This window comes from Corvus brachyrhynchos, unplaced genomic scaffold, assembly GCF_000691975.1.
Source record: "Corvus brachyrhynchos isolate BGI_N302 unplaced genomic scaffold, ASM69197v1 scaffold19, whole genome shotgun sequence".
NCBI classification, from domain to species: domain Eukaryota; kingdom Metazoa; phylum Chordata; class Aves; order Passeriformes; family Corvidae; genus Corvus; species Corvus brachyrhynchos.
In genome coordinates this window covers 3551029-3564962 of record NW_008246061.1, presented here as the reverse complement: position 1 = coordinate 3564962, position 13934 = coordinate 3551029, and the positions used below count along the sequence as shown (strand labels likewise).

The 13934-nt window shown below is 46.9% G+C and overlaps 1 protein-coding gene across 7 annotated transcripts in view; it reads right to left on the bottom strand.

Moving 5' to 3' along the window:
* The window catches only part of MORC2 (MORC family CW-type zinc finger 2), a 56181-nt gene that overhangs the window by 14364 nt on the left and 27883 nt on the right, over positions 1 to 13934 (bottom strand). For 6 of the 7 annotated variants that reach the window (XR_001865945.1, XM_008642943.2, XM_017746511.1 and 3 more), the window contains 6 exons: positions 10674 to 10753; positions 5769 to 5851; positions 4833 to 4918; positions 1782 to 1922; positions 1208 to 1362; positions 952 to 1080 (listed from right to left, as the gene is read on the bottom strand). Coding sequence is in view for 6 of the 7 variants with exons in the window: in XM_008642943.2 (XP_008641165.1) it covers positions 952 to 1080; positions 1208 to 1362; positions 1782 to 1922; positions 4833 to 4918; positions 5769 to 5851; positions 10674 to 10753 (674 nt within the window). In the remaining variant the exon portion in view is untranslated. The remainder of the gene's footprint in view (positions 1 to 951; positions 1081 to 1207; positions 1363 to 1781; positions 1923 to 4832; positions 4919 to 5768; positions 5852 to 10673; positions 10754 to 13934) is intronic. The other variant, XM_017746512.1, reaches the window with a different exon arrangement.

The following is a 13934-nucleotide window of genomic DNA, read 5'->3' as shown; positions in this document are numbered from 1 at the left end:
CGCCCCCAACAGAGCGGGTCTTTTTTATAAAAAAAAAAAAAAAAAAAAAAAAAAAAAAAAAAAAAAAAAAAATTCAATTTTTTTATGAACCAGGAACACAACTTTGTCTTTATGAACCAGGAACACAACTTTGTCTTCCAGAGTATTGCTGGCCTACCAGGAAACCAACAGCTTCACAAAATCAAATTCTTCCAGGAAAATCCAAACGCCCTTAAATCAGGCTCTGGAAGGATATCAACACGGGAAGACAAGAAGAAGGGGAGTAAAGCCCCTCCTCCTTCAGAGGAACCTTGAAAAGACTGAGACAACCATCAAGGCAGAAGAGCCTAACAAATAATTCCACAAGAATGGCCTTATATTCCTTCCTACAACCTTATCCTCAAGTCCTGGGGAGTAAAGAAGGGAGTTTGGTGTCCCTCTACCAGGTGACAAAGTGATGGTGTTGAACTTCCCATTACCCTAACAAGGGCTTAGCCAGAGCTGTTTAGAGGTGCACAGAAGAGAACCTGCATTAAATTCCAAGGCAACTGTAAAAGGTTCCCTCTGTGCTGACACACAGTGCAGGCCAGTGCATCAGGGTACAAATTACTTGGACACTTCCCATTGCCTGTGAGGATGTTTCAGATCTTATTCTGGTGCTGGGATGGGTGGCTTTGGTGAGCTCCAGTTCATACAACATTTCTAAGCCTGCTCTCAACACTGCTACTGGCCATACCTGCCCTGCTCTGTCAGAGCACCTGAAGATCAGTTAGTGAACTGTGCAGGAAAGGAGCCTTGTGCCAGGATGTCACAGAGTACCACTGAGTGCAGACAAACGCAACCTGCAGAGGAGACAGGCCCTAGGAGGGGATAATGATAGTCCATCCCAAGTCTCCTACGCATTTAGCTGTCCCCAGCTGCAGCCAGAAGTGTCCCCCCTTCCCCAGGGAGAAGCAGCTGGATCAGACGCACCGCACTGAATTGTGGTGGGGATCTCCATGGCTCTCCTGCGCTTGTAGCGCAGTTCACTAGACGGAGGCTGGTTCCAGTTTGCTGATAAATAACCAAATTCATCCCAGAACTTGATGATACCTCTCTGGGCTGGAAAACAAACCATATTCTGCTCAATATGGAGCCATTACCACAAAATCACCATCTGCACTCTTGGCTGCCCTCCAGCCACCCAAGTTTTTCCTTCCAGACCCTGGTAATCATGAACCTTCATTACCTATTGCAACATCCTTCCAATACTGAGCCAAATGCTCTCCCATGGCCTTCAGCAAGTGTCGATACTCCTTGGCATCAGCAAAGTCTTGTTTATTATGGGTTGGCTCCAGAACCAAATAGGGCACATCCACCACGCCTACCACTCCTCCACATGCCCTGGAAGAGGGACACACAGTCACAAACATTAAACTGACAGGTTGGCAACCTGAACCATCATGCAAAATGTAACATAGGCTCAAATATTTGTATTTCCTGTCAAGACCTATTTTGCCTGTCTGTAGAATGAGGCACTATTACTACAAGCACTCAACAGCACCAAATGCCAAGCACCTCATACTGTTGCAGGGATGACTAAAACTTGTGTAGAGAACTCTCTATCAAGAAACCAGGGAAATATTAGGCAGTATTAAATATAATTTATTTGTCAGAATGCAAACCGAAGGCTGACAAAGTGAGCAAGCCTCAGGCTCATGAAGAATGACTAAGGCAGAACATGGTTACTGCACAGCCTAAGTCAGATGTAGAAATGTGCCAGGCTTAAGCAAAAAGATTGCAGAAAAATCTGCAGGACTCACATGCCACCCTCCAGCTGTGGGCCCACCTTCTCGTACATCTTGATCAGCCGACTGCAGTTATAAATGAACATGCCGTCCAGCTCGCGCTGCTCAATGTTCACCCCAAAGATAAAATTCAGCTCTTTGGGTTCTTTCAGCGCCCTGTAGGAAACAAAACAGAACTTCAAGAGATGCTGAAAACAAAGTGTATTACTTGCTGGTGTTAGAGAGAGGGTATGGAAATCCAGCACCCCTGAGCATTAAATTAATCCTGTAATCTGCTACTTCTGAAAAGTACAAAACATTTGTTGAAAGGGCATTACAGCTGAATATGAACAAAATACAAAAACTTTGCAATACAAATACTAATATAGGTTGGACAGATAATTTAATTATTGATTTGAATTTTTTTTCTCTTTCAGAATCGATTCTGGTTTTTACTTCAGATGTTTTCATTCAGTGAACTAGTTTTATGAGAGTGCTGTTGCGTCCAGACTGGTCCTTTCCCATGCAATTTTGGTTTGTATTTTCCAGATACAGATCCCTATCTAGATAAAGCATGGAAATGCAAATTTCAATACAAAACTAAAGTCTTGATATGCAGATTCTAGGAAGTTCTCCTAATTGCAAGTTTCACAAGACTGCTCCTTAAGTTGGAAAGATGGAGGATACAACACACAGCCCAAGCAGAGCTTTTTTCCCTGGAATGTCAGGATATCAAGTCACATGATTTTTCCCTTATCTATGCAGCAGATGACTCCAACAAAAGTCAGCCTCAAGCACGTTTCTGAGCCCATAGGGATTTCTGAATCTGAATCTTTGGTTACCAGCAATTCTATCTCCATCAAGACTAAAAGCCTCAAGATTTTGATCTCTTTGTGCAATAAACCAACAAAATCCCTGTGTCTCACAAACAGAAGCCTGCTCTTCAACACACTAGATTAATCAGGTTCCACATCTTCCCTGATATCCATGCTGAGGATTTTTCATAAGAAGGATCTGTAGCTTCAGGATGAAGGTATCCTCAAATGCGAGGTCCAAACCTGTAACTACTGCAAGGCAGAGCCTATACCACAGTCCTGCCCACCCCTCTCAATTTTGACCTCCTTTATATTCCCCATCTGCCCACATCAAGTCCTTCGCACTTTTGTGCTTTATCTTAATGAGGAATTTGACTTCAGCATGCTTAAATGATTAGTTGAACATAGTGGAATTATTAAAAATGTTCTGTTGACTGTCTACTAATATCAGATATTAGGAAGACCTGAGCCATGCACGCATGAGCCCTCCACAATGATCACCTGCAAATATGAGATCTGAGTCTGTCTTAACGTTGAAACATTGCATATTAAATTCATATTCATTTTTTGTTTAAGGCCATCCTCCCCCACACAGATGCAATGGTACCCTGTGACACATCTTCATTTAAGAGAGGTGACTCTAGTACATTCCTCAGAAAACATCTGGAAGAGCAGCTTTCAATAATTTTAAACCTAAACCTTTGCCAAGAGGGGTTTTGAACACTGCCAACTGCTCGGCTGGAATGTGACCCTTTGGTCTCAGCTCACCGAGGTAGACAACTGTGATTCAAGAGCATGAGCAAGTGTGGCAAAACATGCATCTCAGGGATTCATTTTCTTTTTCTAACTTCTGGAAAAGAATGTAGAGCCTTACACTTCAAGTAATAGCATGTACTCACCTACAAAACAAGAAGGGCATCTCCTCATTTTTATCAGAGAGCACAGGAAGTAAAATTATCATCCAAACCATGGAAAATGAAGTGGTATCAAAAGCCAGGGATTTCATTACTAGGAATGTAGTACCTGTCCTATTGTCTGGATTCAGATCCAACCTGATATTACACAGCCTTTAGAAACCATAAAGCACTTCTTTAATTGATGCACCCAGCATCAGGGAAACAGCAGAAAACTGTCTTAGGACATTCTCTGTAACTCAAGAATTTTCCAAAAGACAACAGGGATTGATTAGTACAGAAGCTATCCTATTATACACATCTTTCAGGATTTTCTTCTGTTTTCTGGATGAAGTACAACGTTGTGGAAGAGCATGATCCTCTGAACTGCTTCTGATCACCAGCGATGAATGCAGGGACACAGGGAAATCCATGTACCTGCCCAGAGCTTATTTTGCTGATCAGTTTATTAAGAGGAAGAAGTATTTTGCCCATGGGCAGGAAGGGCAGAAAGCTATTCACAAAATTTTTCATTGCACACTAATGTCACCAAACCCAAGAATTAAAGGACAAGGTATAGATGGAAATGTGGAAGGTGAAGAAAACAGCTTCTCTCACAAGCTTCTGTATCCTTCAGATCCTAGCTCTAGCACTTTTAAACTGAAGCTGTATTTATTTATTTCTTTTTAGCATCTTAAGATGCATTAGATCTATCTCCGGCAACATGTCTGGGATAGTTCTGACCTAGGCAGCCATGTAAATGAGCATGCACACAGATAGGTAGGAATGGAGATGTGCTGTATTCAAATCCCCAACTTCCTCAGACTCAGTATTTGTTTTAAGAGCATTTGTTTCTGGTTATCACTTTATTTGAGAAATGCAAAGCAAATGTATATTAAGAGTGAAATATTCCTGTAAGTACATCAAAAACCAAAGTTAATTGCCACCAGAGCTAAGCTAGAAGAATGCCTTGGGATTTCATAGCACTGACTGCACCAAAACTCAGCCCGTTTTTAGAAAACATCCCTAAAATTACTAAAGCTGTTTCACTGTAACTTGTGAACATTTTTTCATCAGCTTTAATCTTGTCTGCAGGTGAAAAAGCAAAGAGTGAAAAAAAGTGATGTGAAAACCACATAAACATCTACAGCAAACAATCCAACCCAGAGACCCACATGTCCTTCAGCAGGTAAAAGGAGAATAGCAAAGGTAACCAGAATAGTGATCCAGCTGCTCAGTTTAACAGCCCAGGCATATAAGATGCCCATGGATATTTAAGCTTTGAGCTGAACCGAACATACATGCGAAGCAGGAGAGACATATGAGCACTTGAAGCAAACAGCCTAGGAACTCCAGAGTTTGGAAGCCCCTGCACTCACCGCTGCTTTGCATCCTTAATCCTTTTCTTGACGTCAGCCTCCTGCCGCATGGTGATGGCCAAGTTCTGGACCTGACGCAGTGTCACCTGGAAACAGGCATTGCATAGTCAAGCTGGGAAATTCATAAAATTCACTCAATTTATGGTTTTCTGCTCTTTCAGGAAGAGCTGAGAAATGTTTTAAATGTAAAGAATTCACAACCGGTCGAGGGTGATAACCAGTGCGACTCCATATGTAGGGCAGCACTTATGCTAGATTGTTTAAGCAGCTACACAGCTGCTTGGAGGAAAATGTCTACATGTAATAAAAGATCAAGGAAACTGAAATCAGTGGCAAGGGAGCACAAGGAAACATCCAGGGTACTTGGATACTGTTGTTTCCATCATATACCAATAGAAGCCCAGAGATTTTAAATTGGTGTTACTTGCTGACCCTCCTGGTGTCCCTGCCAGCCCTCCTCCGAACCCCTGGCACCAGGGCTCAGCCTTGCCCCTCTCAAAACCACAGTCCCACTGGAAGGAAGCAAAGAGCCCTCCCCAAAAGTCCCTGCCCAAATGCCTCAGAGTCAGCTGTACAGGCTGCGGGGAACAGCCAAAAAGCCCCTAGTTCTAGTCCTGTTTCCCAGGCTGCTTCCACAGAGGCTGTCAGCAAACAGCACCTCTAGTCTGGAAGTCACCTTCCCATGCAGGATATATTGGGGGTGTAGGCAGGGGAATGCCAGCACACTTCTCACTTGGGCTGGACACCATGTGAAGATGGTGAAGCACATCCAGTGGTGATGAGGCCATGCAGATGCCTAAATGCTGCTGGAAGTTCACTGCTGACTGGAGCATGCTGCCATGGGGTGCTGTTCAGTCAGCATCACTCCACCACCAGTGCTCCAAACCATCCCTTGGTGCCCAAAACACGATATGCTGCCAAAAGCACAAGGCTTACCCTGGACTCCCGCGTGAGATCCCCTCCAAGGCGTAGCTCAAGGGCACGGGCTTTGCTCTCTGCCTCACGAGCCTTCTCTTCCGCTGAAACATACGGGGACAAGGATGATGTCATTTAGTACAGACAGACATCGTCAGGAATTCACCCAGGGAGAACAATTCCACAGAGCCTTTGCTGCACTGATGTGCAGTACAAAGGGTACAAAGGGAACACAAAAAGGTACAAAAATCAAACCTTACATGAGAGGGCCCCACTGACATGGCATCTTAAACATGCTCAGAGGTCACAGTCAACACTGGTACAATAGCAGGGATACACTGTGCAAAAGCACGTTTGAAGGAAGGATCCATGAGGAAGTCAACAAGGAACTGGAAAGTGTAAGGATGCCCATGGCTCTTGCCTGCTCTGCCTGGTAACATGATTCAGAGAAAGGCTCTCACAAAACCAGGACTAAGTTCAGGCTTGAAAAGGAGTTCCAAAAAGGTAATTTTCTTGCAGAGATTAAGGGAAAGGACTACTCTCAGAAACACTTTTATCTCTGATAATTGCTAAATTTTGCCTGGAAAAAAGACAAATCTGTGCTATGCATTAAATAGGGCCCAGCATTCTGAAAACCTACCCTGCACGTGATCCCTGCATACAAGAAACTTACCACATAAAAGGAACTCCCCTTTTTGCCTCTCTCCTAGACAAACAGGAATGCTGAGGATAGGTGCACACCACCCTTGTATTACTTAAGATTTATTCAATGAACCTCATTTTCCACAAGGAGAATGGACTGAGAGCAGCCCTGAGTAGAATGACTTGGGGGTGCTGCTTGATGAGAGCTGGCAGTGCCCCAGCTGTTGGCACTGGCCTCCAGAAACTCCCCATACCCTGGGCTGATCCCACAGCATGGGCAGCAGGGGGGGGTTCTGCTCCTCTACCCCACCCAGGTGAGACCCCACCTGCAGAGCTGCCTCCAGTCCTGGGGCCCAGCACTGGAAGGACCTGGAGCTGCTGGAGCCAGTCCAGAGGAGGCCACGGAGATGCTCCAAGGGCTGGAGCCCCTCTGCTCTGGAACCAGGCTGGGAGAGCTGGGGGTGTTTACCAGGAGAAGACTCCAGGGAGACTTAAGACAAAATGAGTTATAAGGTCCCTTCCAATCCAAGTTATCCTGTGATTCTGTAATTTGGAAATACAATGGATGCATGCTGAGGAATGGTGTTGCTCACACCAAGGCAAACAAGGCTTGCACTCCCACACCCGGGGGCGCAGCAGCCTGATTACAGCACACCCAAAAGCCACCTCCCTCCCCACTGTCCTCACAGGGAGATAAACTGTTGCTGTAAGACACCCAAAACAAGGAAACACACCAGTGGAGGAGCGACCTTGCCTAAGATTTACATAGCATGAGGTAAGCAAGAAGATGACAGGCTTGCAATTTGCTCCTAGGCATTACCAACATCTCTCCAAAAAGCAGCACTCAGTTGCCAGCCAGAAGGAAATCAGTGACTCAGTTCACTTAGACCACTACAACAGAAATCCCTTTTTCTTTCTATGCTGTGTCCCATTGGAGTTTTGTTCACCTCATTCCCACAACAGCATGCTCTGGAGTTCACAGCTGCTTACCAAGGACTGTGCTGTGTGACTAGCCATCATCAAGAGATAGTCTGGCTAAATCAAACCAACAGGAGGCTGGAGGCTGCTTAAAGCACTTGGTCCACTTCAATCAGAGCTTGTAGGGAAGTTGCTGGTGGGCTAAATATGTTTGTGACTAGTGGAAAGAACACAATGGTAACCCAGAAGGGCACAGGTCAAACCTGCTCCACTAATGCAGTGACAACTGAGACGGCTGAAAGGGACCGAATCAGTTACAGGGCTGAGGCCCCAAGGCATAAAGATGCATGTCCTAGGCAGGACAGCAAGCACGCAGCAGCTGGAACCCGTATACACATCCTCCCAGGGGACAACAGGCATGGCGTACCCATGACACTGCCAAGCATGTCACTGAACACACCAAAATAATCTGAAATAATACCTAGAGCAGCACAGAGCTGTTAGCTTCCAGTACTGGACACCTGCATGACTCCCCACCTCTTCCATTTGTTTGCTTTCCAAACTTTGGAAGGGGATTTCCAGAAGCCAGGCAATGGCAACGCCAAGGTGCCTCAGTGCAGTACTCAGTCTCGGTTCAGAAGAACAGAGAAAGAAGGTGATGGTCTTTCACAGCCACCTTGCCCAGGAATGATACTTTTTTCCTAGGTTCACCCACTCAATTAGGGATCTACATATTACAGCTTATCGCATGAAGCAGGAAGTTAGTTCCTGGGGAATGAAAAGTGGCTTTTCCTCATCTTAAATATATGTACGTCTTCACTCCTGAGTCATAGCTCTTTTTAGACATGCCAAAGCCATGTCACTAACAGTCACTGCTGCTCATACATCTTCCCCCTCTCAGCTATTTTTTGGTTATCCTGTTTTGATTCCACAAGTTCATAAGCTACTTCCAGAGACTCAGCAATCCCTCAGTCTGACTGATTCCAACACATTCCTTGCAGGCAGGCATCTCTGGCATTCTGGAACTGCTGTTTGCTCAGCTGAGACCCACCATTTCTCACAATGTACTCCTGGCTTTAAAAGAGCAAACTGCAAATCATTCCTGGGTGAGGATCCCTCTGGAGAGCTGGACACTATGAGAAATTAATTGTTTCTACCAGCAGGAGAACAAGAAAGCTTGGTGCTACAGGTTAAATCTATTTTCCTACAAGCAAAGTGATGAGATGTATGCCAACAAGGATAATGCCCTGAGCATGTTTTAGTCCTGGAGGCTCCATGTGACCCACTCCTGCAGTAACAGTCTGAGGTCAGCTGGGAGTTTTCACCACAGTCTCCTAAGCCCTTTGCTCAACGCCCTCTTTCCTCCAGAGGCACCAGGCCAGTTCAGTGATCCCTGCGCTCCCTGAAGGGTTGGTTTGACGATCCCTGCACACTGGAAGCACTGGGCCAGTTCACAGAGTCAATTAGGTTGGAAAAGACCTCTGAGATCATGGAGTCCAACCTGTGACCAACACCACCACATCAACTTGACCATGGCACTAAGTGCCACATCCAGTCCTTCCTTAAACACCTCCAGGGATGGTGACTCCACCACCTCCCTGGGCAGTCCATTCCAATATCTAACGACCCCTTTTGTGAAGAAATTCATCCTAATGTCCAACTTAAACCTCTCCTGGTGCACCTTCAGACTATGTCTTCTCGTCCTGTGACTAGTTGCCTGGGAGCAGAGACCTACCCCCACCTGGCTACAGCCTCCTTTCAGGTAGTTTTACCTGAGCCTCCTTTCTAAGCTAAACCACCACAGCTCCCTCAGCCTCTCCTCACAGGACATCCACTCCAGATCCTCCACCAGCTCTGTTGCCCTTCTCTGAACTCACTCTAACACCTCAATGTCCTTCTTGAAATGAGGGGCCCAGAACTGAATGCAGCACTTGAGGTGTGGCCTCAACAGTGCTGAGTACCAGGCCAGGGGGAAGAATCAGTTCCCTGGTCCTACTGGCCACACTATTTCTAGCACAGGCCAGGATGCCATTGGCCTTCTCGGCCACCTGGGAACACTGCAGGTTCAGTGATCCCTGCACACCCAAAGGCACTGGGCTCGTTTGGTGATGGAAATGGGTGACATTTTTGTGCCAACAGGACCTGTTCTCAGCGCTGGGACACCAATGGACACCAATTTTCAGTGCCAGATGCTAAAACTCCACTTTTAAGTGTCGTGAAAGCCTCATAGACTGCTTTAGGGAAGAAGCCTCTCTAAATCCTGCTCTTTGCACCTTATTGAAAAGCAATGGGAGTGTGTGCTCAAGACCTGCCCCGGCTACAGGACTCAATCTAAAAATAAATTCACCTATGACGACTGACGCACACAATAAAATCTGCTTAAGCTTCATCTTATCAAGTCTATCTTACCCGGCTGTACTTCCTAAAGGAGGAACAGGGAACACGGCAATTCACACCATTTCACTCTGCTGCTTTGCCTTGGGGCAGGGTCAAAGTCACACTGCTGTCTGTGATGCTGCACAGGCTGAATGTGGCACCATCCCTTGTGCATCTGACCTGCAGCCATACACAGACGTGCCTAAAGCAGCTCCGACACAGGGACAGAGGACACATGCCTCCAAGTGATTTATGTAGTTGATTTATGAAACCTACCAGAAGATACAGGTCACATATAGATGACTTACAACTTCCAAGATTCTTCCTTCACTACAGCATTCTTCCATCAAGGGTTAGGGAGGGACACTGCTTTGTGTATTAAATTTCTGGAGATTTAATACAGTTATAATACAGTTTAATGCTATATTTATATGCTTGTGTGATTTCTATACGCTGCATATCCAATAATGACAAACTGATTTTTCCCTAAGGATTACAGGATTTAACAGAAAAGGAAGATTAGATGGGCAAAAGGTATGCCTGGAAGGGTTAAAACCAAACAAACCAGGGCTCCCTGGTACACCCAGACCAATCCCTTTACATTAAGTGACAGAATAAAAACCTGCTTTTTTAGCTGCCTTAACAGGAAAGGCACAGAACACAACCAAAAGCTCATGATATGTTAAAGGTGAGAGAAAAACTGCAGGGTGACAGGGCTCAGCCAGGCTTCTGCCGGAATGAGGGCAAACTGCTGGGACTCCAAGGGTTATCCTGTACATCTGCTACTCAGATGAAATGATCTCTGGGAACAATGTACATTCCTTCCATTGCATGGAAGTAAGTCCGTGTCATCTGTAGTTGCTGCAATAATTCAGTTCCTGAGCAATCCATGAACCTAGAGGCAAGCAATCCCAGGTCACACCCAGCAAGGGTTTGGTCCTCCCCTTAGCAATAGCTGAATGAAGGCACATGCATACCCTGAGGACTCACCTATCCTTGCCATGTGCTCTGCTTTCTTCACCTCTTGCTCTGCACGGGTCTTGAAACGGTTTGAAGTGTATTTGTACATCCTGTGATGATCAAAATTTATTAATCAGCAAACTCAGCAGTAAGATTTCATCACTCCATGAGAGAACAAGGTCCCCATGTGCTACTCTACTCCTCCCAACAGATTCAGTAAATGGAGGAAGTTTACGTATCATGAACTGGACATTTTTGGATGAAGCTAGGCAAAATCTTTTTAAGTCAGAGGTGTTTTAGTAGTAGCTGCAACCACAATATCCTCTCTTCTTCTGCATTAACCAGTGGGGATGAAGTATATCCATATTCTTGGAGCAAATCTCAAGACTTAGAGAAATAATTTCTTCAGAAGTGGAAAAGAGGAGTGAATATATATGGAAAGCTTCTCAAAACACTCGCACCACAGCTAAATAACCTTTCCTGTGAACAGCTGTCGACAGGTGCAGTATGATAGGTCCATCTCACACAGGGCTAGCTCAAAGCAGAGCAACAATTTGACCAGAACTTCAAGTTTCACGACACTTCTGTGTGCTCCATGTTGTGGTGGCCGGTGGACGTACATTACAAGGGACAGAGAGTTCTCGGTAAGATGGGTCCCTAGTACCACAGAAGCCACCTTGTGCTAGGGTGGCCAAAGGGGCTTCTCCCAGGATGCTTGTTCTGTTAAGTTAATCTATCCCAGTTGGCTGTCAGCCTCTACCCCTCGTCACTCCCCCAGAGCTTCTCCATTGGTCCTTGTTCCCTAGTCCTGCCTTTTCTCCACCCCCAGACAAAACTGTGAACCTCAGGATCATGTTCGTATTTGCCTCTGCTGCCTTTGACAGTCTAGAAGCAATAAATGCTCCTGCTGGAATGCACGCAAATGCCCTGCTTGACTCTTTGGTACAGACTGTAATACTGAACCCACCCATGCTTCTGTGGGGGCACGCGGGACCCCACAGAGCCGGAGAGAGACAGTATTAAATGGTGCCTGAACGTGGATGGCCTCGGACTGTCCCCGAGAGTGTCTCCAGCACAACTTCGCTGCTGGAATAAAGTCGCCTTTCGAGCAGCCATTTCCCCCAAAGAAACCTCTGAGTTCTATCAGGGGTCTTGGAAGGGAGACCAACAACCTTCTAGGGAAGAAGACTGGTCTAAAGTCGGTGGACCACCCTCGAGACTTTTATTTGACCCTCTAAGGTAATATGGGTGACTTTTGTATCCTTTTTTGTTAATTTCCTTTTATCTTGAGGGTTGGGAAGAGAGGGAGATGGGGCAGAGTTGTCTCATCTCCTGTGGGAAGCCTTTCTCCCAGTTCTAAGAGTCCTTGTTCGTGAGAATTTTTGTTATACAAAGGAAGGTTTAAAACATTTTGTTCAGTGGTTGTTTAAGCAGTGGTTAGTTGAGTATTTAAAATGCTTTGTGAGATGGTTGTTTATGTCTGGAAAAGGTTATTTCCTTTACAAGCTAGCAAAAGCTATTGATTGTCTTGTAAAACGGTTGGGAAATGTTAACCTCAGTTTAAAAAACCCTTTACCGCTTCCCTCTCCCTACATCCCTGATCCCTCTGCCCTGCTTCAAGGGAAACCGGGAAACGGATTCTGCCAGAGTGCACAGGTCCGCTATCATCTGCCTGCTCTCTCCTGATCTCCTTTGTTCCCTGCCCATGGTGGTGCTGGCCAGGCCACCCCGGGTCCTACCCCAAACCTCTTCCCTGTACCCACCTCCCCGGTTTTCTCTACTTAACATTTGCCACAAGATCATGGTGGCAGCAGAATCAATCCTGCAAACCCAGCTGCTACCTTTATTTTTAATTCTCCCACTTCCATTCCCCTCAAATAAAATGGCGAACGATACGTGGAAGCTGTGGTGGGCTTTTCGCCTGCACGCGGTCCCTCTTCTGTCCCTGGCCCCTCCCATGCATTGATACGTGTTGCATGGGGCCCTTCCCCCTCTGCCGAGACTCCCTTCCTAGCCGCAGATCCTGCCTCTTCTCCCTCCTGTGTCCCTGCGCCCTCCATTGATGGCCCTGCCCATGAAAACCAACCCACCTTGCGCTCCCACGCGGCTGAGACCGAGAGTGGGGGTGGTAGCACCTGGGGAGACTTCGAGACGCTCAGGGACAGCAGCACCTCTGTGTGTGCTGCCTTGGTATCCCTCCCTTCACTGCCCAGCCATAGTGAGGGCTGCATATGTGTGTGCTAGAGCGCAAGGTGCTGTGAAAGCTGCTGCACGAATGTAGCGCCTGTACCTGCCTCATGAGGGGAAATTGCAAAGTGTTCACGCCTGCCTGCTACGAGCCCTGTGCTGGAACAGCCGCTCCTGCCGGGCTCAGCCTGCCCCTGAGCGTCAGCTCTGTGCCCCAGCCGACCTGGCTTCGGGCCCCAGTAGCCCCAGCAGAAGCCGTGAACGAAGCGGCAATGACTCTCCCACAGAGTCCGTGGTGCCCCCCCAGTGCCATGATCCTGGCGGGTTCCTGGCTTGAGAAGCCTCAAGCTGAAAAAGCGGCATACGGGTGTTGTTATGTCCCAGCCCGCTGCTGGGCTGGGGCAGCGAGATGCCGATCAACCCTGGGCCCTCCCGTGGATTGAGTTTCCCCAAGACACAGACTCAGAGGGTGGGTCGATGGGCGGCTCAGAAAATTCTCTCTTACTCGGTTGTTCGTTGGTTCTTTGTTGTATCTCCCGCCTCTCGGTTTCCCCCATTGGTTCTTGTTGAATTGTGTCCTCCCCCTTGCTTGTAACTCATTGGTTGTTTTCCCCTTTTCCCGCGGTTTTCAAACCCCCTATAAAACTGAGGGAAAAGGCTCCCGGGGCTATTAGGATTAAGATCGTTGCCGTGTTCTGGTTGCTAAACTTCTGATAACAGGGGTATAAAACAAAAGGCAAAAAATCTTCATGGCATCAGGTCCCAACTAACGTGAGCCTATATCATCAGCTCCTGCCGTGTCTCCTTTGCAAAGAAGCCAGCGAGTGCGCCCAGCCAGCGCCTATCCTGATGCCGAGGTCGCTTCTGCGACGCACAGAAGTAATGCAGCTGGACTCTCTCTGATCGAGGGCACGCCAGAGCTCGTGCAGCGAGCACAGAACTGCGTTATATGGGGACTCCCTGGAAGGCTTGAGACAGCCTGACAATGCTAGAAACAGAGGGGATCTAGTGCCCTCCGAACAAAGACTGAAAAAGCAGCGGCAGCTGTGGCAAATGCTAGAGGTGCCTGATTCCGCTGCCCTCGGTTTCCCCGGCAGCGCCGCA